This window comes from Pygocentrus nattereri, chromosome 9 (assembly GCF_015220715.1).
Source record: "Pygocentrus nattereri isolate fPygNat1 chromosome 9, fPygNat1.pri, whole genome shotgun sequence".
Lineage (NCBI taxonomy): Eukaryota > Metazoa > Chordata > Actinopteri > Characiformes > Serrasalmidae > Pygocentrus > Pygocentrus nattereri.
In genome coordinates, this window is record NC_051219.1 from 21,882,583 (window position 1) to 21,907,283 (window position 24,701).

A 24,701-nucleotide genomic window follows, 5' to 3' on the forward strand; every position below is an offset into this window, starting at 1 on the left:
TATGGTTGTGCTATAAGGCATGACACACTCACATGTACATAAACAAATCTTACCTCCCCTCTAATGTTAAGGAGATTTAGTTTTGATCGTCTATCATGTGTGAGAGGTAAATAAAATGTGCTGGGCTTTGGCTTCTACCCGGGCTTGGACCCGGATTTTTCTTTTCTTTCTTTCTGTAATCTTTCTGTAATCTTTCTGTTCTTTTCTGTAATTCTTTGTGACAACACCTGTTGTAAAAAGCACTATATAAATAAACTTTGCTTGCTTGCTTCTACCTGTCCTGCTAAAGGCTCAACATACATGTGTGCTGCTTTCCTTTGTTCCCATGTATTTACTTCAGTGAACAAACTCTGATGAAAACATAAAGTGTCGACATAAGCATACAACTGTGAAAACTAACAACTATGAATTAATAATTGTGATCAGTTCAAATAACTCAGTGTTGGTAGCTAACTGTTCACTCACTACTGTACTACTTCTGTAACGCACTAATAAATTTTATCCAGCAAAGTCAGTGTATTGGTTGTTGACCCTACAGGGCATACATGACTGCACATTGTACACAAGTTTTACGGTCATCAAGTGGTTACTGTACTGCTTTGTACTGTGTTGTATTGCTAATGTTCATGCATCACACTTGGTTGGTTTCTCTGCAAACATGCGGCTGTGTGTCAGCCTCGACTGCCATATGTGTCAAAAGGCATGATGAGACATCAATTTATTGCACAGGAAGTTCTTGAAGAAAACCCAACAGGAAGTGAATGTGTCATTTTTCTTTCTGTCCATTTTGCTTAACAGTGGGGGAGAGGAAGGCTCTCTGGACAGACTCCTTCCCACTATCAGCACGGGCTTGTCACCACGGAAACGAACAACGAGCCAATGCAAATCGGAACCACCCCTGCTGCGGACTAGTAAGAGAACCATCTACACGGCTGGGCGTCCACCCTGGTACAATGAACATGGAACCCAATCCAAAGAAGCTTTTGTCATTGGTAAGTAGATTACTGTCGCTGAATCAAAGGACATTATTGTTCAGACCATGCTTAATAATAACCCAAGTTTAACTGTCTTATTGTATCGTCATAACTGTTAACCCAGCCATGTTGATCATTTAAGGAAACTAATTCAGCATTCGCATAAAACATGCAGAAGCTATTTTTCTAGATAGCATTTGTTTATTTTGTCAGAAAAGCACTATAATAACAATTACAAATAGAATTAATACAATTAGTAGTAATTTTATGTCTGCCAGTGTGTTTGTTTAACCATTTCCAAATCACTCCTCAAGGAAGCCCTGTATCATTTGCAGTCATCCAGTGCCTTGTTTGTTTCACCAGTCCTTCATTATGTTGATTTAGGTGCACTGATGATGGAATTTAATAAATCCATTGATAACTAGGGTGTCAAGGAGAAATCTGGAACTGAATTTTGATCTTCAGAGTAGCTCACAAGGAGACAAGAAAGTCTAGTTACTTTTACTGTATTATGTTTATTTGTGTCTGTTGCAATGATATGCAGATATATATGTGGATTGTTTATTGCACCTAATTGGTATGAAAGGAATCTTTATAGAAGGTGCATTGATACCCTTTGATGTAATTTCTGTGCCGGGTGTAGATATGTATACCAGAGAAAGTCAAGAGTTATAGTAGTTTTCAGCAATTTATTTATTAATGTTTTTGTTTCTTTTGCTTACGTTTAATGAAATGTTAATAAAAAGTTGTCTGTAATTTACTTGCTGCATGTAATAACTAATTTACTATATCGAGCCAGTGGTAATTACAAAGCTTGCCAGAAATGAACCGAACTGGGACCTGACCTTAAACAAACAATTAACAGATTTTGTCTAGCATTAAGCTGTAGCATGTCATTTATTTGGCTGTTTTTTTTTAAGCTGCATTTAACTTTTTTAAGTTAATGTGTTGTGATAAACTACTGGGCAAGTTGAGATGGTGACAGTACCATTAGTAATCTGCTTAATGGCAGAATCTATGGAGAGAAACAAAACTGAAAGCATCCAGGTTTCAGATTTATTTTTTACTAGGCTAACCTATAAAACGTTTAGTGGAATATCAGAAACATACAGTAAATCTAGACTCTGAAAGGAAATGATATTAATGAAGCAATACATGATGGCTAGTGTTGGGAGTTTGTACTCTTTTTGCTTGTTTTAGTTGTTATTCATTGTCAAGCAGTGTGAAGACTGAACTCCACGTTCATATGGGTCTTACCCACAGGTCTATGTGGAGGGAGTGCCTCGGGGAAAACCACAGTGGCCCGGAAGATCATTGAAGCTTTGGACGTTCCGTGGGTTGTGCTCCTTTCGATGGACTCCTTCTACAAAGTGAGATAATCATTATCATGGCTCATTAAGCTACATATTCGGTAGATTTCTGGACACAGATATTAGCTGAGTCTAATCTAGTATTTAAGGAATAAATTGCTATGCCTTATGGAATTATCCATTTGGACTTTGTAGTTAAGGGATAGACGTCTTGTGGATTTATTCATCCCTTTTTTTACCTGTGTAGTTATTGTTGGCCATCAACACTCCTGTTTTGATTAGATTTTTTTGATGATTGATTTCACTGCATGTACTTGCATCTGTGTGCATGCCTGAGGGTTCCATGCATTTTTGTATGTGAAGGTAATGTACTGTACTTCCCTTTAGGAATGTGTTTCAAGCAATCTACCAGAGCACAGCTTGGTCATTAACAGGACTAAAGCCATTGACCGCTGACCTTATCTGAATGATGCCCAGAAGTGTTTTACATGCCAAGTAATCACATGCTACATGAGTCTTCGATGAGAGATTGGCTCAAAGTGGCATTACTGTGTAATCCACAAGTGTGCAACCTATACTTTAAGTGAAATACAATACTGTGCAAAAGTCCATTTTTATTTCAGTCAAAATGGTCAAGTACAAGTTATTTATTTTTCAGGTGATATTTATAAAATATAAGGGCAAAGTCGACGATTAAAAGTGCAATATATAATTTGACACATTACTGGTCAGATATAAACATCTGTAAAATGCAGATAATCTGTTATTTACTGATATGGTTCCAGTATCATTGTGCATGACTAGAAAAAACAGCAGTTATCAAAACTGGAGTTTTAAGAATTATTAAATGATATGAGGAAAGTGTGACTGTGTAGACCATGAAAAAAAACAGTAGCTTTCATCTTTGATAAATTGGACAAAATCAGTATTAAGCTGTGGAAAAGTGTGGAAAAATATCCCTGTAGATTTCTCCAAAGAACTGAAAGCAAGTCTCCTGAAAAGGATGGAAACTGTAATGAAGGCAAAGTGTGGACACACTAAATACTGATGGATTGTTTTTATATTCAGTAGTTTGGTAATTTGTGTAATATTTTGTTATATATGTGATTTATACTGTTGTCTGACACTGAAAAGTGAATAATTTATACTGAACTACCATTGTGACTGGATATTTTGTATATAAATAGGGCTTGATTTGAAAGGGGATGCAAGGAGCTTTTATCTCCTCAGTAAAAAACGGACAAAAGTTATTTTGTAAAACTGCTGTCTCCCTTTTCATCTCGATGAAGGATGTTCCTGATCCATTAGTGTCACACACAGTTATTTAATAGCCAGAAATTAGCTGTGAGCCTGTGTACTTTTAGCTTTACGCTCACTGTAGTCACAGAGGAATTTATCACAGACTGAAGAAATCCAGTGGACACACTTATAAGTGCCATTTACACTAAATGCAAACACACCACACACACACACCTTAGGCATCACAAGTGTGCTTGGCAACTACAGAATCTCTTAGTTAGATATCCAAATAAAATAAAATTTTAAACCTTTTAATGTTAATTAAATCCAGTTGAAAATGTTTGTGTTCTGACCTGTCCTCAGCGTCTAATGTAATTCCTCTGGAGCTTTCAGAATATTTATTACGGTACAAAGGTTCAGAGTATTCGTTATAGTGCTGATTATGAAGATGAAATGTAGTCGCTTTGCTAACAAAATGAAAAGATGAACAGAGAGGCAGGGTGAAAGAGTAAAGAGACATCTTTTCATTTTGTCATTTTGTTTGTTAGATCCCATGGGAGAAGAAGCAAGAGAGAAAGAGGGCTGTGGGAATGTTTATAGTCTTGTAATATGTTGGCTACAGATGGCAAGATTATATAATATGAATTGTACATTTAGGTTGCAGTCACAGAAGGCTTTTGCTGTATTTACATGTCTTCAGAAGGATGTATATGTAAGATAATATGGTTTCACTCCATTTGGGTGCTTCTTGAAAGATGTGCTCACCACACAGAAGAATAAGCAAGGAGCTCTAGAGAAAAAAATATATACTGAAATCTAACATGTACTAAACACCTAGTCACCTGTGTAACAAATCCAGTCGTGAAATTTCCTCACTACTAAATATTCCAAAGTCAACTGTGAGCGGTATTATAACAAAGTGGAAGCGATTGGGAACGACAGCAACTCAGCCACAACTCAGAGACGTGTTCTCTGGAGTGACTAATCACGCTTCCCCCTCTGGCAATCCCAATGGACGAATCTGGGTTTGGCAGGAGAATGGTACTTGGCAGGAGAATGGTACTTGTCTGACTGCATTGTGCCAAGTGTAAAGTTTGGTGGAGGGGGGATTATGGTGTGGGATTGTTTTTTAGGAGTTGAGCTTGGCCCCTTAGTTTCAGTGAAAGGAACTCTTCAGGAGACCAAGAGATTTTGCACAATTTCATGCTCCCAATTTTTTGAGAATAGTTCGGGGATGGTCCCTTCCTGTTCCTACATAACTGCGCACCAGTGCACAAAGCAAGGTTCATAAAGACATGGATGAGCAAGTTTGATGTGGAAGAACTTGACTGGCCTGCACAGAGTCCTGACCTCAACCCGATAGAACACTATTGGGATGAATTAGAGTGAAGACTGCAAGCCAGACCTTCTTGTCCAACATCAGTGTCTGACCTCACAAATACACTTCTGGAAGAATGGTCAAAAATTCCTATAAACACACTACTAAACCTTGTGGAAAACCATTCCAGAAGAGTTGAAGCTGTTATAGCTGCAAAGGGTTAAAACCCTTAAACCCTATGGATTAAGAATGGGATGTCAATAAAGTTTATATGCATGTGAAAGCAGATGAGCGAGTACTTTTGGAAATATAGTGTATCTTTAGGATGAAGTGGCATTTGTGATCCATAACTAATCATCCAACATCAGTACCTCACTAATGCTTTTGTAGCTGAATGCAGTCAAATTCTCACAGCACTGTTCCAACATCTAGTGTAAAGCTTTCCCAGAAGAGTAAGCTCTTACAGTAGCTTCCTTTATATTCTTATGTTGTATAAGCAGGTGTCTGCAAACTTTTGGACATACAATCATGTGCAAAGTTTGGGCACGCTGTTCAAATGACATGATTTGCTGATCATGTGAAAATAAGTACACAGTCTCTACAGAGAACACACCTGCACACTACAAAGCATAATTACTGTTCTTTTGGCGAATTTAACATATTGAAGGGGAAAAAACATAAAATGTAGCCTGTGGTGAAGTTAGATATTTTATGTTTAATTTTTTTCTAATCCATTTCCAAAAACGTTGGGACACTGTGCAGAGTGTAAATAAAAATAGGATGCAATGATATGCAAATCATGTAAACCATTTTTTTAAAGGAAAATACTATGAACTACATATCAAATGTTGAAGCTGAGAAATGTTATAGTTTTTTGAAAAATAAATGCCCATTTCGAATTTGATGGCAGCAACATGTTCCAAAAAAGTTGGGGCAGGGACATTTTTACCACTGTGTTTCATCAACTCTTTTTTTTTAACAACACTCTGTAAGCATTTGGTAAATGAAGAGAACTGCTGTAGTTTTGAAAGTGGTATGTTTTCCTATTCTTGTTTGATACAGGATTCCAACTGCTGAACAGTTCAGGGTCTCCTTTGTCATATTTTTCACTTTTTAATGCACCAAATGTTATCAGGCAGTGACAGGTCTAGACTGCAGGTAGGCTAGTTTAGCACCTGGACTTTTAATACAGAGCCATGCTGTTGTAATACATGCAGAATGTGCTTTGACATTGTCTTGCTGAAATAATCAAGGCCTTTACTGAAAAAGACGTCATCTGGATGGCAGCACATGTTGCCAAAACACATACATATCGTTCAGCATGAATGATGCCCTCACAAATGTGCAAATGTCACCCATGTGCAGTAATGAACCCCTATACCAGCATGAATGCTGGCTTTTGAATTGTGCACTTATAACAAGCTGAGTGGTCTTTAGCCCAGAGGATGCAGTGTCTATAATTTCCTAGAAGAATTTCAAATGTTGATTTGTCTGATCACAGGACACTTTTCTGCTTCACCACAGACAATTTTAAGTGAGCTCGGGTTCAGAGAAGGTGGCAGCATTTCTGGATCCTTTTTATGTACAGTTCCTTTTTTGTGTTTTAGAAATTTAACTTGCATTTGTGGATGCAGTAGCAAACTGTTTTCACAGACAATGTTTTTCAAAAGAGTTCCTGAGCCCATGCAAAGTTTTCCAGTAGAGAATCATGCCTGTTTTTAATGCAATTCTGCCTGAGGGCCCAAAGATCATGGCTGGCAAATACTGGTTTTTGGCTTTGTTCCTTACATACAGAGATTTCTCTAGGTCCTCTGAATCTTTTTACAATATTATGTACAATACGTGATGAAATGCAAAAATTCTTTGCTATTTTATGTTTAGAAACGTTATTCTTGAATTCTTGCACTATTTGATCGTGCAGTTTTTCACAGAGTGGTGAACCCCTCCATCTTTACTTTTGAAAGACTCAGTCTCTCTAGGATGCTTTTTTATAGCCAGTCATGTTTACTGACCTGTTGCCTGTTAACCACCAGGTGCTTTTTTCCACATTACACAACTTTACAAGCCTTTTGTTGTCCCTGTCCCAACTTTATTGGAATGTATTGTTGGCATCAAATTCAAAATGGGCATATATTTTTCAGTAAACGGTACAATTTCTCAGTTTCAACATTTGATATGTTGTTTCTGTATTACAATTAAATATAGGGATTAAATGATTTATACAAAATTGCATTTTGTTTTTATTTACACTTTGCAGAGCCACCCAACTTTTTGGAAATGGGGTTGAATATAGTCAAATCAAATCAAATTTATTTGTATAGCGATTTTTTACTACGGATGTTATCACAAAGCAGCTTTACAGAATTTCGGAAAAGACAAAGTTTCAACAGGACTGTAAGAATGTACAGAAACCCCCTATATAGTAATATAGTATATTGAATAGAATTTGTGCTCTTTAATGTGCAGAAACAATACTATATTTAAACGTGTTCACTGTAGAGAATGTAAAAACATGTATTGTGTCCAGGTTTCCAAGTGTTCAAATGTTTGTATATAATTTCACAGTGTACCTTGGATATGATATTTTGAACTGTTTATTGCCTCTACACACTCTTGTCATTGCTAAAGTGATAATCAGCTCTATTTAAGAATAGTGTATCTGGGTAAATTTTTGACTCCAAATGTTGTTAAGTTCTAGTATAAAGTGTTTTGAAGCAGAGGGTCCTTTAATTTCAGCACAAGGCACACATGAGTTGAGTATACAAGTGCTGCACTTTCATTACCCTACTCATTTAACCTGGGAGCAGGAACAGAGAGAACAACATTTGCCAAGGGTCCTTGAGGACTGCTCCCTTAACCTCAGAAGGCAATGCTTGATGAGAGAGAGTGTGTGTGTGTGTGTGTGTGTGTGTGTGTGAGTGAGAGAGAGAGAGAGAGAGAGAGAAAGAAAGAGAGAAACTAGAGGGCATAGGGCTAGATTCCAGTTTTGAAGAGTTTAAAAAGAGAAGGACAGTGTGTTCGCCCCTGTGTATGTGCCAACTAATTTTAGTGCAGCTAACTGCAGCTGGGTGCATGGGGAAGTGGGGGGGGGGGGGTGGAGTATCATCATTCACGTACTCCATGCTTTAGAGTGTCGTTCTGGAAGAGAGGGACTTAACAAACATTAAAATGTCATCTCAAACCCTCAAAGTATCCCACTGTACTTCAGAATTCTCACACATCATTTAAAACTATTTAGTTGAGTTTGTTGTGACGTTGTGTCAGCATATAAATTAAATTTATATTCATGATATATTCAACTGCAAGAAAACTAAAAAGTGTCCACTGGCTTGTAATATTAACTTAAGTTTGGTTAGAGGTTGGTAGAATATCCTCAACACATACTCAAGGGCCTGTATTGTGACTGCAATGAAATACTAATACAAATAGGATCAATATTACCTATCCCAAAACCCAACAAAAGTATCCGGTCCTTATAGAACTACAGAAGAACGCCAGCATCTATAAGCATAGGAACTGAAGTTTCTTAGGTTCATTTCTTATGAGATCAATTTGGACTAGATTGAAATGCAGAAGTTTGAAAATCAGAGGTATGATCAACATGACATAATTTACAACATAACAAAAGGTAACAAAATGTTGATCAAAATAGTAAAAAAAGATTACTTTCCTCACAAAAATACCTGGATAAAATTAAAAGTATTAGAATTAAAAAATAAATTACAAATCCATCAAAAATTTACATATGATTGAGTAAATGGAATACTAGCCACTTCTAGGTTTGGTACAATGTCACTTTGCCTGGAAACCTAGTGTAAAAATTCTCATCCTGAGTCATCATCATGGTTTTGTGTTCTGCACACAGTTTACTGCTCATAGATTATCTTATTATATTTGCTTGATATCTGTCTCTGTACTGGGATGTGGCCTAAAACCAGACTGAAATTTTCTTGTATATGATTCCTATGCAAATAGGAACAGCATTTTCCAAGATCTTTGGCATAAAGGGGGATTTGAGATGGGTCTGTAATCTGATAGTTTGCAGGAATCAAGGTTAGCTTTCTTAATCAAGAGGTCTAATTACTGCTAGTTTAAGGGTTTTTGGAATATAGCCAAGGTTAAGAGAGGAGTTTATTGTTGATTGAATAGGCTTGCTTATTTGTGGCTGCACTTGTAAAAGTATTTCCTTTTTTGTTTCTTTTCAGTTAGTTATTGTTCTGTGCTTGTCCATTCTATGTGTATCATACTAGAAGCATTTCACCAAAAAATAATGGATACAAAGCATTTACAAAAAAAAAAAGAAGAGGTTTTTAAAGTTTATCTGTACAGCATAGGCTTGTTATTTTGGCAAGGTGGACTGCTGCCAAAAAGAATAGAATGCCCGCACATTCTCTTAATAAACAGTAGTGGGTTATGTTATTGATCGGCTGAGTTGTAAAACAAGTAAAACTCTAGAAAACAGTTGTGTTTATGTAATTTATTTTGTTTGTGTGCAATTAAATCATTAACTAATTATTTATTTAAGGCTGTAAAGTTGCAGTTATAATCTAAATTTGCATTTTGTCCATAACCTTTTCAATTCTAGGGCTAAAACACTAACAGTTTTGTTCAGAGCTGTAAGCTACTGCTTTGGAGTTGTATATATGGTGTAAGGTTTATTTTGACGGCCGTAGCGTGTTAGTTATGTAACTTCTATGTGGAGAATGCTAAGCATTTACAGACGTACATATAGCAGTCCACCAAAACAAGCCTACAGCCTGGCGCCAAGAATAGACTGTGTAGTTAAACTGTCAAGCGGTTAAAGGGCATTGATACTTACTGATTTCCCGTTTCTGAATGAAGAAGTGGTGTTGTAGTACACTTTGACAGATTGATCATAGCAAGTCATTGACTATAGTTCTGTTCTGATCTGACTTTATTCTGTTCTGATTAGGTCCTATCAGAAGAGGAGCAGTTGCTAGCTGCAAGTAATGACTACAACTTCGACCACCCAGATGCATTTGACTTCGCCTTACTTGTGCACACCCTCCGTAAACTCAAACAGGGCAAAAGTGTGAAGATACCAGTGTATGACTTCACCACGCATGGGCGGCAGAAAGAATGGGTGACTACAAGCATATACTCACTTCTCTTACTCAAAGCATGTCTTTCATAGCTGCAAACCAAGTAGTCATGCTGCATATCTTTGAGTACACCATTTAGCCAAATGTTCTTTTTTACAATAATTGTTTTTTTTTTTTGTTTTTTTTTTTTGCTGATAGAGTCAGACACAATATAAGAGCAGTGGTTGCCATTGCATCATTCAGTGAAAATGTAGAAGTACCTCACCTGCAAGCAATAAAGTCAGCTTGTTTAAAGAGTATGATTTGTAATCTGTCATAATGGTTTAATCTGTCAAATGGTTTAATCTGTCTTCAAGCACTGACACACTGTACTTTGTGTTCTTGTGTGTTTTAGGGAAATGACACACTAATCTGTGATTTTCTCTTATTTTTTTCCTCAGAAAACCGTTTATGGTGCCAGTGTCATTATATTTGAAGGAATCATGTCCTTTGCAGACAAGGAGCTGTTAAAGGTATAAGATCCACCATAATACATATTTGCTGTTTGTTGTTGACTATGTTGTGAGTATTTTGTTATCATTACAATACAATACAATTACAAAAAAACCTTTTATGCAATGGCCATTTTGAATAATTCAGCTGCTGGACATGAAGATCTTTGTGGATACTGACTCTGATATCCGACTGGTACGGAGACTGAGGAGGGACATTACGGAGCGAGGGCGAGACATTGAGGGAGTTATCAAACAGTACAACAAGTTTGTAAAGCCTGCCTTCGAACAGTACATAGAGCCCACCATGAGGCTAGCAGACATCGTTGTGCCACGTGGTGAGTGATCTCACTTACACAAGCCTGATCTGATGAAGACTACATAGGAATGATAATGATAAAGTCCAGGAAGAGTTTGTTGGATTTCATATACATTTAATGTATAGCAAGCTACTAGTACTAAAATTCTACCTCAGGAGTGTCCAGTCTTATCCACAAAAGGGCGGTGTGGCTGCAGGTTTTCTTTGAAATAAAGCAGACCACACGTGATCAGTTGTTTAAAGTCTGAGATTGGCTGATTGAAAGAATGGAATCAGGTGTGCTTTTCTTGTTTGGAATGAAAACCTGCAAACACACCAGCCCTTTTCAGGTCAAGATTGGACACACCTGCTCTACCCCTAAGGCCAACCTTCCATATCTTGCAAAACAATCAGAGTTTTCTATGTTTTGGCTGATATTGTTTTTTTGAATACTCCTATTGTGTGCAAATATGCAATATGCAAATATGCAATATGCAAATAAGACATCTGACCAACTGTTATTTTTTTGCTATGTTCTAGACGAGTGTTCAAATGATTATTTTGATGTGTCAGGATCACATAATCCTACAACAGTAAATTGTTTTGATTAAAATAATGCAGGCTAATTTTTACCAAATTACAAGGCATAGCTCTATGTGTAGCAATATAAGGATTTTATCATCCTGCCCTATGAAACACACACTCAGAAACTGATAATTATGTCTTGTCTGTTGGTAGGTGGTGGAAACATGGTTGCTATAGACCTAATTGTTCAGCATGTGCACAGTCAGCTGGAAGAGGTAAGCCAGACTATCTTTAGGTTACTACTGCAGTAACTTTAGGCTTAAACAGTCAGCTGTTACCCCACTGTGTACACTAAGCTTAGCATGTATTTCTTAATTGTGTTCCACACATATTTTTGATTCATAGTTGCACATGATGTTTGGCTGTACTAACAATCCCCTCACAGAATAATTACATACAGTACTTACATCATTTCAAATGTTAAAACTTTTATTTCACATTTAAACATTAAGATTAAAATACTACCTGTCTATGATAAACCTTGGAAATCGTTTAACTGCGCCCTCTACTGGATATAATATCTACTGTTAAAAAAACTAGTGAAACAGCGCCACTGTCACTGTAATTCTAAGTTCTCATTGGTTCCTGATATATTCCTGGTGTATTTTTCTTCAAACACGTTGGTAAATATAGTCATTTGCAAAAGTTTGAGTACCCCTAGTGAAAGTATGTTCTGTTGATTTCTTTTGTGAAAATAAGTACACAACGTATACAGAGGACACAGTTATGTACATTTTAATGACCATTCCTGTTTATTTGCTGACTTTAGCTCAAAAACCATAATGTGGCCTATGCACATTATATTGTATGTTTTATTTTTTTCAGTCTGTTAAATTCAGCAAATAAACAGGAATTGTTCACTAAAATTTACATTTAAAATGACATGTTTAAGTTTGTCCCCTGTAGAGGATGCGTTAACTTATTTTCACTTGGAAAATCAACAAAACGTGATTTAACCAGTTGGAGTATTCAAATTTTGGTGTACGACTGTAGGTAGTTACATCAATTCATCATAATAAAGTGCACTTATTCATCCATATATTCTTATGGTAAAGCTCCATTAATGACAAGCTGTTGAACATGTCTGAGAATGCTTAGTAGTGTTTGATTGCTGTGTGGTAATTAGTACTGGAGGCACTAATGAATAGGACATGTGGGATTTTCCTGTGTGACACTGTGTTTGTTGGACTTGCCTGCTCACTGCACTCGGACTGTCCCCCCCACCCCTTTCTCTCTCTCTCTCTCTCTCTCTCTCTCTCTCATTCTCTCTTTCTCTCTCTCCTCTCCCTTTCTCTCCCTCACTCTTCTCTTTTTTTCTGTCTATCTCCCTCCCTCTCTGCCCCTCGGGATGCAGCGCGAGCTCAGTGTAAGGTAGAGTAGCTCCACCCGTCACACTCTCACTGCCTGTTAAAGCCTCCAGACAGAGATGCCCCCTTAGTGCTGCTCTGCTACACACTCACCTATTCCAAATCCCTTTAAAGCATTCATAAGTGTGAATTTTTGTTTAAGTTTTTATGTGCAAGAAAGTTGATACGCACTCTCCCTAAAATCACAATTTGTGGCTTTAACTGTAAATACAGAAAGCAATCCTAACTTTAGACCAGCACCAAGGGCCAATTTCTGTCATCATGTAATTGTGTATCCCCTCTCTGTGGCTGCAAAAGCATCACTTGCTTCTGAGACTGCTGCACCTACAGTAGTGAACCCACAGAGGGCACTGTCTGTTCATGCTGATCGCTCAGATGCAATTACATGCAGTTTATCTTTTCAGTTTTTAGTAGTCAGGCACATGCATTGAAAGATGGCCCCGAGACAGTGGATTTTGCTTACAAAATGTCGAATATGATTCCCTTACGATGATTTCAGGCAGCCAGGGTGTCATTCCCTGCTTGTGCTATGTTGTTGTTAATTAATGTTCATTGTGGTATTTGCCTTTGCAATGCTAATACCACTTGAAGTCAGCAGTATGCAAGTTAGCTTACAAATTTTTGTAAGCTGTGAGCATTCTGACCAACCTCAGAAGTTTATGATGAGTTTCTGTGAAAGTTAGGATGAATCAAGTCATTCCTATTATTCAGCAAAGTATACAGCAAACAAGGTAGCCAGTCTTTAAGCATGTCACATAAGTTTATTAGTGTATTTTAATGTATTTTATACAACAGTTATACAACAGCCAGCACAGTCTGATTGGTTGAAAAGTGTGATATTTGTGACTTTTTTCACAATAACCGTATTATACCACTTACTAATATCAGGTTAAGTTTAGCTTTTTTTATATTTGCCTGCTTAACCTGAATCTCATTTTGTTTCTGCAAGTCTGTAAAGCATTTCACAGGCCATCTTGTTTGCTGAATTGTATTTGGTCCGTTTCCCAGTTAATTCCATTTTTTTTCTGTTATTCCACCGTTATTGTCTGCCATCAAGTTTGTTTGGAATTTGATGTCTGCCTTCTGTCACACTATTCTTCAGAATCTAACCAAATGGGCTGTAGGTCAAACACTAACCTACAGCAGTTATCTAATACATCCATTTTCTTATTAATAATTATTAATGGTTAGCTGCAGCATAAAGCGAGTTGTTACTTAACAAAGTAATGACTCGCTTTATGCTGCAGCTAACCGTTAATAATATATAATATAAAGGCAAATATAAAAAAAAAGCTAAACTTAACCTGATATTGCAACAGTAATGTCTATATTTATGACCTAAAAGGCTACTACATTTTTTGGTAAAAGGAACTACCAATATTAAAGCACACTTGATACAATGTTTGGAGCTTCTTTGCTTCACTTTTTTCTTTATTTTGCAGAAATAAGAGCTGTAGAATATTGAGGTCTTATGATGTTGCAAATAACATCATAACTGTGATGCAGTCAAATATTGTGGTGATAAACTACCACATGTGTTCTATTGTTAAGTAAGGCATATTGCAGTCAGAATATATAGAAGTATAATCATAATATGGTATTTTGTCCATACCACACAGGCATATTCTTCTAATAATGTCTTCTTTACTAAATCCACTGTTAACTCTCTCATAGGCTGGCAGCCCCCCTTCGTCTATAGAAGTAGTGCAAATGTGATTTTTGAATAAGTGCAGCTTTTACTATTTCTGACCGGTGTGTGTGCAGCAGCCAGAAGCGAATGAAGCAGACGTTGTGTCTCTTTTCCACGCTTCACTGTTTTGAAAGACACTCCTCCTGCATTCTGTGTCTAAAAATAAGCAGCTGCCTTCCGACTCTTGACCTCTCCCTCTCCCTCTCTCTCTCTTTCTCTCTCACTCTCTAATTCTTTCTCTGTCTCTCTTGCTCCCTTTTTTTTACTTTCTAGCTTGTCTCCGCACTATTGTCAAAGACAGTGTCTTGCCCGCAGAAATGTTTCCAGTGTCTACTACAAAGACTTTAGTTTTTCCGTTGGGCAAGATATGCTAGTAAGATGAGAGAGAGAGAGAGAGAGAGAGAGAGAGAGGAAATATAGCTCTTTCTTTCTTAAGACACAGGATGTAGCAGGCCTTTGCGTCAGTGTGTTCTGTTGCCAGTGACAGACAGAATGAATGAGAGAATGGCAGCTCCAGCAGGCCCCACACGTATTTTTTAAAAAGCCCTCCTGCCCCCCTTCCCCTTCAGAGCTTACTCCATATAACATGCCAAAGCTGTTCAAAAATATCAAGTCAGTATATTGACATTGTACAAGAGGTTTCAGCTTTGGAAAATAGGCTGACTTTGTTAAAATTGAAGCGCTTTTTAATCAAATGAACACAGTTTGACAACTGATGAATTACATGCAGCTTATAGTACAATTAATGGGATATTCTGACATTTTTCAACTTAATCTCTATCTGCTGCATTTGTAGCTGCATAAGATTTATTACTGTAGACAATTATTTTGAAGACTTTTCCTGTACTTTTTTGAAAGCAACTTGAGATACACTTATCTTCTTAGTGGGCATTCCACCGGTGAAAAGGAAATGTATATGAATCAATTTCCCTGTAACTGTTATCAGGTTAACTAGGAGGCTATTGGCTTTCAGTTTGTGAAATGTTGTGATTCTGTGTTAAGCTGCTAACAAGCCATGAGCGGTGAAAAGAGAACGTTGAGAACCTTCTACTGAGAAAAATGAGACGACAGTGTCGGGATGAAATGGAGAGTACAACTGCAGCTTTGTTCATATAATAAAAATCACATACAACTACCAAAATACAAATTAGAATTTAATCACAGTTAAAACTGCTTTGTAAATTTTATCTTGCTTGTTCAACTACAAAGACGAAAATTAAGTCCGCTTCTGCTTTTGTCAATCACTGAAATATATTTCATCAATTTTTTTAGAAGAAAGAAAATGCATAATGCAAAAATGGAGGGACCTCTGGAAAAGGCAGGTCTACTGCGACTACTGTGAAAAGTGTTATAATGGTAGCCAAAAGGCATGTGCTGAAACCCCATTGGCTTCTATTCTAACTTTGTTTTGTGTCAGCAGGTTTTCTAATTTTTAATTTAGAGTAAAGAAACGTATCAAAATGATTGTCTGAGATGTTTGTGATAATCAACTGTGTGCTACAGATGCAGCATAGAAAGGTTAGGTTTAAAGGTTTGGTAGTATTCCTTTAATATACTTGCAGAGCATAAGTGTGGAAGTCCCTTATGCAGCTGTCACACTCCTTACTCCTCTTGCAAAGTCCTCATACCCTCTGTCACATAATGAATAGTGTGTGATCCCTATCTTTTCTTTTCCCTCTCTCCTTGTTGTCATCTCTGTTTTTGTCGTTGTTTGTTCCCTTCCCTGTAGAGGAAACTGCGCTGGGATATGTGAGATTTGCATGTCATTTTTATTTGTCTTTGTTTGCTTTTTATCATTTTAATTGGTCAATACTTGTAGCAGTTTCAGTTTCCAGAAATGGAAAGGATTTTGGTGTGGCCAAGTCAGAGTGCATGTTGTTACACAGTGATATAAGCACACAATATAAAGTACTGCACTGTCAGAGGCTACCCTTCATCTACAACCTCATTTCCAAAAAAGGTGGAACATGTGCAAATCCTCTGTTCATGAGCACAGTTCATTACCAAATATATAAATGTAAGTTTTAAACTTTACCATGCAATGAAGAAATCATATATTAACAGGACACAGAAATGCTGCCAGCTTCTCTAAGCCTGAGCTCATTTAAGATGGAGTGAAGAATTAGTGTACATGTCATGGCTGGCTGGTACATTTATAAGGGCACCATGAATGCTGAATGATTTATATACAGATTTTGACAACATGTTGCCACTCAGATGTCATTTTTCAGGAAAGGCCATGCTTATTTCAGTAAGACAATGTAAAAACCATGTTCTGCACATATTACAACAGCATGGTTCTATAGTAAAAAAGTTAGGGTGCTAAACTGACCTGCCTGCAGTCCAGACCTGTCACCACTAAAACATATGGCACTTTATGAAATGAAAAATATGACAGAAAATACAGGTCTGAACTATTGAGCAGCTGAAATCCTATATCAAGTAAGAATTGGGAAACATTATTTTTAAAACTACAGCAGTGTCTCCTCAATTCCCAAATGCTAGTATTGTTAAAAGAAGAGGTGATGCAACACAGTGGTAAACATGTCCCCATCCCAACAATTTTCAAAATAGGCATATATTTTTCAAAAAACATTAACATTTCGCAGTTTTAAAATTTTGTGTGTTGTCTTTGTACTGTTTTCAAATAAATATAGTGTTTAAATGATTTGCACATTATTTCATCTTATTTTCATTTACATTTTGCATAGTGTCCCAACTTTTTGAAAATGTAAAATTTTTAGTCAAGTTTATTTTCAGGAGATATTTCTGAAGAGATTAGATATAAGATAAGGAAAAAGAAAGTTAAAAGAAAATAACAGGAGTTCCCAAAACTGGAGTTCCAAAAAATTATCAAAAATGAAATATAACTGATAGGCCACAAAACTGTCACTATCAGATAAGAAGTAATTAAAGCTTTCGTCTTTGAGAGAGAGAAGTCAATCTTACTTTGAATCTAAAAAAAAAAAAGAAAGAAACAGGTGTTTCTGTCCATCCTCTCACTGAGAGAAGACAACTCACCGCTATGGCTCTGAAAAGATGTGTAGCTGTCAAGGAACTGTTACTGAGAAAAAAAACAGACAAAAATTAAGAACATTTGCAAAAGAAACAATGCAGCTTCTGGTGTTCGCAGAACAGTGGAGGCTGCCTCAGAGTCTAGACATCAACATCGTTGAATGTGTTTGGGATTACATGGATTGTGGAAAGCAGAAAATGCGACCAACTTATATAACTTAAGTTTGAAGGTGTGGATAAATATCCATGTACATTTATTTGAAAAGATGAAAGCAACTTTTTTTCTTGATGCTGAGAAATCAGTAACTTTTTGAGTAGAAATGAAGGGTGCACTCTGAAAAAGACTGTAATCCTTGTTTAATACACAGTGCTAGTTATATTAGCTTTTTAAATAACTTTTTTACATCAGTGTTTTAGTTTATATCATGTATACTCTGACAAAAAGCATTTTTAGCTGACCTGCTTAGAACATAGTTTATCAGTGATCTGAATGCAGTCACTTCAAAAACTGACCTGCTGTAAATCTTGTCTTGTGTTTGATGACCCTTTAATTTGTTGGCAAGTTGCGGTTAAGAGTGGCAGAAAGGCAATTAAAAGCAACCATACTGCTTATACAAACAGAGTTGTCATAAAATTGTTTGTAGTTGTTAACACGTTCATGTGCTGGTTGATGCATGTTTTTAGAAAGGTCTGTCTTTTAAGTGACTGTTCTTCGGTTCACTGCTGCTTTAGTTGTACTTTATACACGCAGCTACCCATGCTCATTAACCTCCTACATGCTTTCTATTAACCTTAACCTTAAGTAACGTACATGTGTGTGTGTGTGTATATATGCGAGAATATTTTCATCACGACTGAAATTAAACTCTAGTTTTAAATGACAAACATTTGGGTGTGTGTGCGTGCATAAGTAGACATGTCACTGTGTGTATTTTTGTATTTGCATGCACAAGTGGGACAATTTTAAGTGTGACAGTGCGCTGACCACTTCCTGTCTCTCTCTGGTGGTAATGGTAACAGGGCAGCACTGGCCTCTGCCCATCAAGCTCAGCCCCTTCCTGCGACGCTCAGCGTTTTGGAGAATACGCCGCAGGTCCGCGGCATGCACACCATTATCAGGTCAGACACACATAAATACACACAAACACACACTCAACATTGATCGGATAGAAGTCAGACAGTAAGATCTGATTTGGACACCTTTATTTGTTTTGGATGATGCCTTTTTTTCGTTGTTTGAGGAGCTGACAATTCAAGGCCTAACTACAACGCTAATTACATCTATGTTTGATTGTCAGACTGCTTTGAGTTTGTTTTAAAATATGAATCATTTATTGATTTTGTCTTTAATAGCCTGTTACAGTTTAAAGAAAATACAAGCACAATTGCAAACTATTAAGGAAAAGTCATCCAGTGCATTAGTAAAGTAGACATATGTTTTTTTTACTTAAAAAAATCAATAAAGTATCTCCTTTTTCACTTACAAACACAAATGTGGTATTGATTGAAACTGGAGAATCCCCACTTTTCAAAGAATTTTTCTACTTGTTTCAATGAGCAATATTTTCTGTAAAATTACACTATAGCAGGGGTCATTCCATGAAAATGTGATGTGTATAAAAGACAAAAAACTGCTACTAGGCATTTTCACGCTTAAGTACATTAATTCAAATTTCATCCTAAATATAAATGGTTTGATCATTTCAGGTTGCAGTGATACCAAGGTTGCATCTGTGCAGGCCTAAAAGTTCAAACATTTTTGAACAAAATTTACATGTTTCCACTTTAACACAAAACATTTTCATTATATAAACAATAATTTCAAGAAAAATATCATTTCTGTGTCCTAGAGTTTTGTCCTCCATCGCAATAACTTCATTATCCATAAATATGATGTGTTCCATTGCATAAAATAAATATAAATATGAAGACACTTATGAAGAGTTAATGACCCTTCAGAGCAACCAAGTTCAAAAGCTGGTAAATATTGCTTTTATTCAACATTAATTGTAATTTACTGCTGAGAAAATCCTAAAAGTTGTTGGCAAGTGATCATGTATGTTTTTGAAGGCATCAGGGCAAAGCAGCTTTCTTCACCTTCCCAAAAAATAGGCCTCAGTTTTTTTCAGGAAGGCATTTGTAAAGTTCCTTTTATGTTATTGAAATCCAGATGGTGGTTTGATTCGTTGTTTAAATGAGATACATCAACACAGAAAAATTAATTTGTTTGCATATAATATTTAAGATTACTGACAATAATTAATTTGTTACTTAGTGGTAAGATGGCAATGTGGGACTGTGTGAAGATATGTAAATTAAAATAATTCAAAGTGTTTCTACTGATTCATTAAGATCACATGGATACTCTATAGAGTTGTATAGTAAATATAAATACATGCACAGATTAAATCTGTTGGTCAGTACAGCCAGGCAATGCATTTAAGTAACTCGTAAAGGAGAATTTATTTGTCCACTTCTTAAGGGCTGTGTCATATATTAGTGGTCTGTATGACCACAACCTCAACCTCATCTGCTGGGCAAAATGCATTTTATGATTTATTGACATTGTCTTTAATAGCCTGATTGAATCTTACATTACATTTTAAATGTTTGTAGTGGTCTGCCATGAGTATTAAGGGTAGTATTACTAACTAGGATAATGGAACTGATTTCTAGCTTATAATAAAGATGGAGCATGAGATGCACTGAGACATCTTATATTCTATATTTTATTTTTTTTACAATATGTGAAACTCAAATAAATACAAACTGTGAACTAAAATTATTTATTACATATTCATTATTTATTATACATTTATTATTATATTTATTATACATATTTAAGGTTGTTCCTGTAGAAGATGTGTTAATCTTTTTTTTGCTTGGAAAATGAACAAAACATACAATTTGACCGGGGATACTCAAACTTTTGCATATGACTGTATGCCAAGGGCACCAAAATGCATAGTTGTTCATCACATAGTTGTGGACCACAGCTGTATACTCTGAATTTAACGTTAAATCAATTCGGCTGTTTCTTTAGACAGACAGTCCCATGTATGGGTAGGATAGCTGTAGCTATCCTGTCAATGTGGGAGCAAGCAGTTTACACTGTAAAAGATAGTATTGAATGAAATAACAGCAATTATTAATATGACAATATTTTTTGGAGTTTTGAATGCTAGTGGATTACTGACACTTTTCCTGCATGAACATCTGTTTAAGCTTTGTTCTGTAGTTTTAACACCTTCCATTGTTTCATTCATTCAGCTTACTGTTCACTATTAAACTGTGACGCAAAATATTCTGCTAACAGTGTTCATGGCATTGCGTTACAGCAGCTGTGGAACTTTATTTTGGATGTCCTATGTTCTGTAGGTAACGTTGTGCAATGACTGTGTTTCAGGAATAAAGATACAAGTAGAGACGAGTTCATCTTCTACTCCAAACGGCTGATGAGACTCCTCATCGAAAGAGCTCTTTCCTTCCTCCCATCTCAGGTGAGAAAGAGAGAGAGAGAGAAAGTGAGAGAGAGATACTAACTGAGACATGGAAACAGAGAAAGAGACCAAGTTATATCAAAATTTAATCAGTGCTGTGTATAGGTATGGTTTTGAGACAGGCTTGTGTATGGAAACTATGGTTGCTTGTCCACCGCAGTGGAAAAACTCTGACAACCAGAAGTAGCATGAGATGCACTCAGACATCTTTGGAACACGCACTGCCAGGTGTCACAAGACACACAAGTTTGCAGCATACACTACCAGGCGTCACAGGATGACCTTTACACTTAAAAGACGATGTTGAAGCGCAGCAGCTCCTTGTGCTGACTGTACTCAGCCTTTGATTTTGCTGTTTATACAGCATTAGCAGTGAAGCAGCTTCTTTCTTAAGCTCTCTGCCAGTGGACAGATGCTGTGCAGTAAATAACGAATGAGTCATCTTCTCCCTGTTAGGTCCACGTTGTCCAGACCCCTCAAGGTCAAGACTATGAAGGAAGGACTTTTCATGGCAAAAGGGTGAGTAGTGCTCTCTGTTTGGATCAGACTTTGTTCCTGAATCAAATTCTAGTGCTGCTGACGCTCTTTGCTGTGGTTAATGGCGACAGTTACACAGTGTTTTTGTGCTGGTGGTTGAGCAGATCACGGGTGTGTCCATCCTCCGGGCAGGCGAAACCATGGAGCCCGCGCTTCGCGCCGTCTGCAAAGACGTCCGCATCGGCAAGATCCTCATCCAGACCAATCAGGACACAGGAGAGCCCGAGGTACCGCCCCTTTCTATATCTTCACCTTATTAGGAAAAAGACCTAGCTATAGACATTGAGTTTCTTTACTTATTTGTATGTGGTACCACTACCTTTTTAGTAATTTTTCACAGAACACTAAGTAACACCTTGCCTTGTTACATAACATTGACATAACCATGCCATGAAAATGTCACAACAAATATAATGTTATGATGATGCTGTTGGAACAAAATCTCATACATCAAAATGGTAACTTTACAGGAGAAGATTTTGTGCCATTTTTGTTGGTTCATTCATCATGAAAGTTTGACAAAATGCAAAGGGTAACTGATCATGAGTTGTCATAACAGATTATGTCCAGTGATATAACAGTGTCATGTTACCATTACCTGTCTTTATAAAAGATGCCATAATTTTAAATGTTATTGTATTGTTATGATGTTCAATGAAAGTACTCTAACTGGAATACAAATTAGCTTGGGACATAAGCTGTCTTGACATCAAACATGATGGCATCTGAACATGACATTCAGTTATATTACTGAACAAAATAGGATATATGCCTTGACATGTTTATGGCATGGTTAAATCAATGTCATGTCAAAGGGTTTAAGTGAAGTGTTACCAAACTTTTTTTTAAGACATTTGCAAGTAACAAAAATGTTTTACTCTCATTTTTATGTGGTAAATGCAGTCACAGTTCAAATCACAGCTCACAAGTGATGCATTTGCATTTCTTGATAAATAAACCAAACATAATGGTGCAAAATGACTTGGAATATAATTGCATTAAATTCTTTAATGTACTTTTGGTAGTGCTTATTTCAGAGTTTCCAAGTTTTGATATGACAGTGATATTAAGAATTGTCTGTCGTGAGTTATTCATTTTGCGCTGTAGTCACTCAGTCTAAGTAAAGACAGCTTTGCTTGTGTGGTATTATGCTTATGTGGTATTATATGGTATTGCGTGGTTGTTTTACAAATTCACGTTGTGGTGGGCATATATGGAGACTCTTTTAATTATGATGTTTTCCTGTGTGTACAGCTACACTACTTGCGTCTGCCCAAAGACATCAGTGAGGACCATGTGATATTGATGGACTGCACAGTGTCCACTGGAGCCGCTGCCATGATGGCAGTGCGAGTGTTACTGGTGAGGCAGTATACAGTGATCTATAACACAGATAAAGAGTCTAACTAAATATGAAGGCCGATGAGCTCAGTGCTTCTAGCCTATAGACAGCTGTTGATTAGTTACATTAAACTGCTATCTACACACAATTCTATTGACAATACTATTGTAAATGCATGCACTCTATTGCCGTTAAGTTCCATTAGCTGATCACATGATTTTATCATAGTGAAGGGCTGTTGTTAGACATGTTAAGACCTCAAAAATATTTTTCCTCTCATAAAAGATCAAAGCACAGTATAATAAAATACACCAGTGTTTAATGAATAATTTTATTTTAAACTGTCATGATAAATCAGTGTAGGATTCTTCCAGCAATGTAGTTTGTTAACAGTACAGACCGATTGCGATGCAATATAGTAATAATTTGGCATGTTTATACAGAATTCAGTAAACGTGTGCAGTATTTCATGATAGCTTTGACAAAAACCTCTTCTAAATTCATGCCTTATTCAGTCATGTATATGCTCTGAAATATATAAGGTGATGTAATGTGCTGTTTGAAATATGAGGTGACAGCACTTTTATAGCATGAACAGAAAAGTTCTCCAATGCATTTTATATGTATTTTAAACAGAAATACATATGATAACCTGTGTGTGGTGGGTCTATGTGTACAGGACCATGATGTACAGGAGGACAAGATCCTGCTTGTGTCTCTGTTGATGGCTGAGATGGGGGTGCACTCAGTAGCCTATGCCTTCCCTCAGGTCAAAATCATCACCACCGCTGTCGACAAGAAAGTCAACGACCTTTTCCACATCATTCCAGGCATAGGTAAGCAGCTGGGGATACAATATCTAGGTTTCTGTCCTGCTGTCAAGTTAAATTCAAGAGAATAACTAAAATGCCACAAAACATTATGTAAACAATGCTACATTTCCGTCCGCTTTGTACAAGAGAATAAAACTCTCTACGGCACATTCATAAAAATGTGTCTAAGAAATCTGGAGCAAGTTTACAGATAAATCTTTAACATTGAGCAGTTGTTAATTATGTTTAATTATTGCTGTTTTGTGTAATTTTATGGCTTCATTTTACATCATATAGCATGGAGACAAAACATACAAGCAAATAATGACTGAATATTACCATTGTGGTTTTTTTTTTCCTTTTCTTTGAGAAGGTAAAGGCAAACGGACACTTACTGCCTTCTGCCATGTTTCATTGCCCCCAACTGAAAACAAAAACAGCTGACTAGTCAGAAGATATTTTTATTTGCATTTGCATTATTAATTTGGCAACAGTGTTTCTATATTTATCTCATTTCTTTCTTGTCAGCAAAAAAAAAGATTCCACCTCAACCATGTGTACAGGCTTTTATGCAAAACAGTTTTATTTGGTATTTGCCATTTTAAATGTGTATGTCAAATACACATAAGAATATGTGGACGGAAATCCAGTTAATGATAAACAGAAGAATATCTTTTGTTATAATGAAGCTTACTACCCTGTAACATGAAGCAAAATACTAAGAGCCACTAAACCCTTGTGCTAAGGCCTGAGCCATAATAAATACTAGATTAAGAGTTTAGAACTGAAATCAGTTTTTGCATTTCATTATAATGAATGCAGTTATGTAGAGTCATTCTGATTCCAGACCAGACATATACATATGGACCATAGAATTTTACATTTGTGTATTATGGTACTGTTTGGTCAGCAGGAGGAAGCTTGAATTGATGGTGCTCCAAGCTTCAGTGTTATATATATTAATGTGCAAAAGGCACTTAAGCACATTGTTTAAAACCATTGATCTCGACAATAAGTGCCTTTTATGTGATATTATAAATAAACAGAAATGCAGTTAAAAGAATTTCTAACTTTGAAAGAAAGTAGTTGATATTTTGTGAGCTAGTTTGAAGAGCAAAGTTCCAGATTTCTCTTTGAATTTCTCCTTGACATACTGAAAT

General features: G+C 36.5%; 1 protein-coding gene across 5 annotated transcripts in view; it reads left to right on the forward strand.

Moving 5' to 3' along the window:
• The window catches only part of uckl1b (uridine-cytidine kinase 1-like 1b), a 45,308-nt gene that overhangs the window by 17,830 nt on the left and 2,777 nt on the right, over positions 1 to 24,701 (forward strand). For 4 of the 5 annotated variants that reach the window (XM_017683334.2, XM_017683338.2, XM_017683336.2 and 1 more), the window contains exons 2-14: positions 799 to 992; positions 2,238 to 2,344; positions 9,775 to 9,945; positions 10,345 to 10,416; positions 10,544 to 10,733; positions 11,432 to 11,493; positions 16,065 to 16,084; positions 18,371 to 18,469; positions 20,757 to 20,850; positions 21,307 to 21,369; positions 21,492 to 21,614; positions 22,642 to 22,749; positions 23,409 to 23,565. In XM_017683334.2, coding sequence (XP_017538823.1) covers positions 799 to 992; positions 2,238 to 2,344; positions 9,775 to 9,945; positions 10,345 to 10,416; positions 10,544 to 10,733; positions 11,432 to 11,493; positions 16,065 to 16,084; positions 18,371 to 18,469; positions 20,757 to 20,850; positions 21,307 to 21,369; positions 21,492 to 21,614; positions 22,642 to 22,749; positions 23,409 to 23,565 — 1,460 coding nt within the window. Of the gene's footprint in view, positions 1 to 798; positions 993 to 2,237; positions 2,345 to 9,774; positions 9,946 to 10,344; positions 10,417 to 10,543; positions 10,734 to 11,431; positions 11,494 to 12,632; positions 12,650 to 16,064; positions 16,085 to 18,370; positions 18,470 to 20,756; positions 20,851 to 21,306; positions 21,370 to 21,491; positions 21,615 to 22,641; positions 22,750 to 23,408; positions 23,566 to 24,701 lie in introns of all 5 variants that reach the window. The other variant, XM_017683335.2, reaches the window with a different exon arrangement.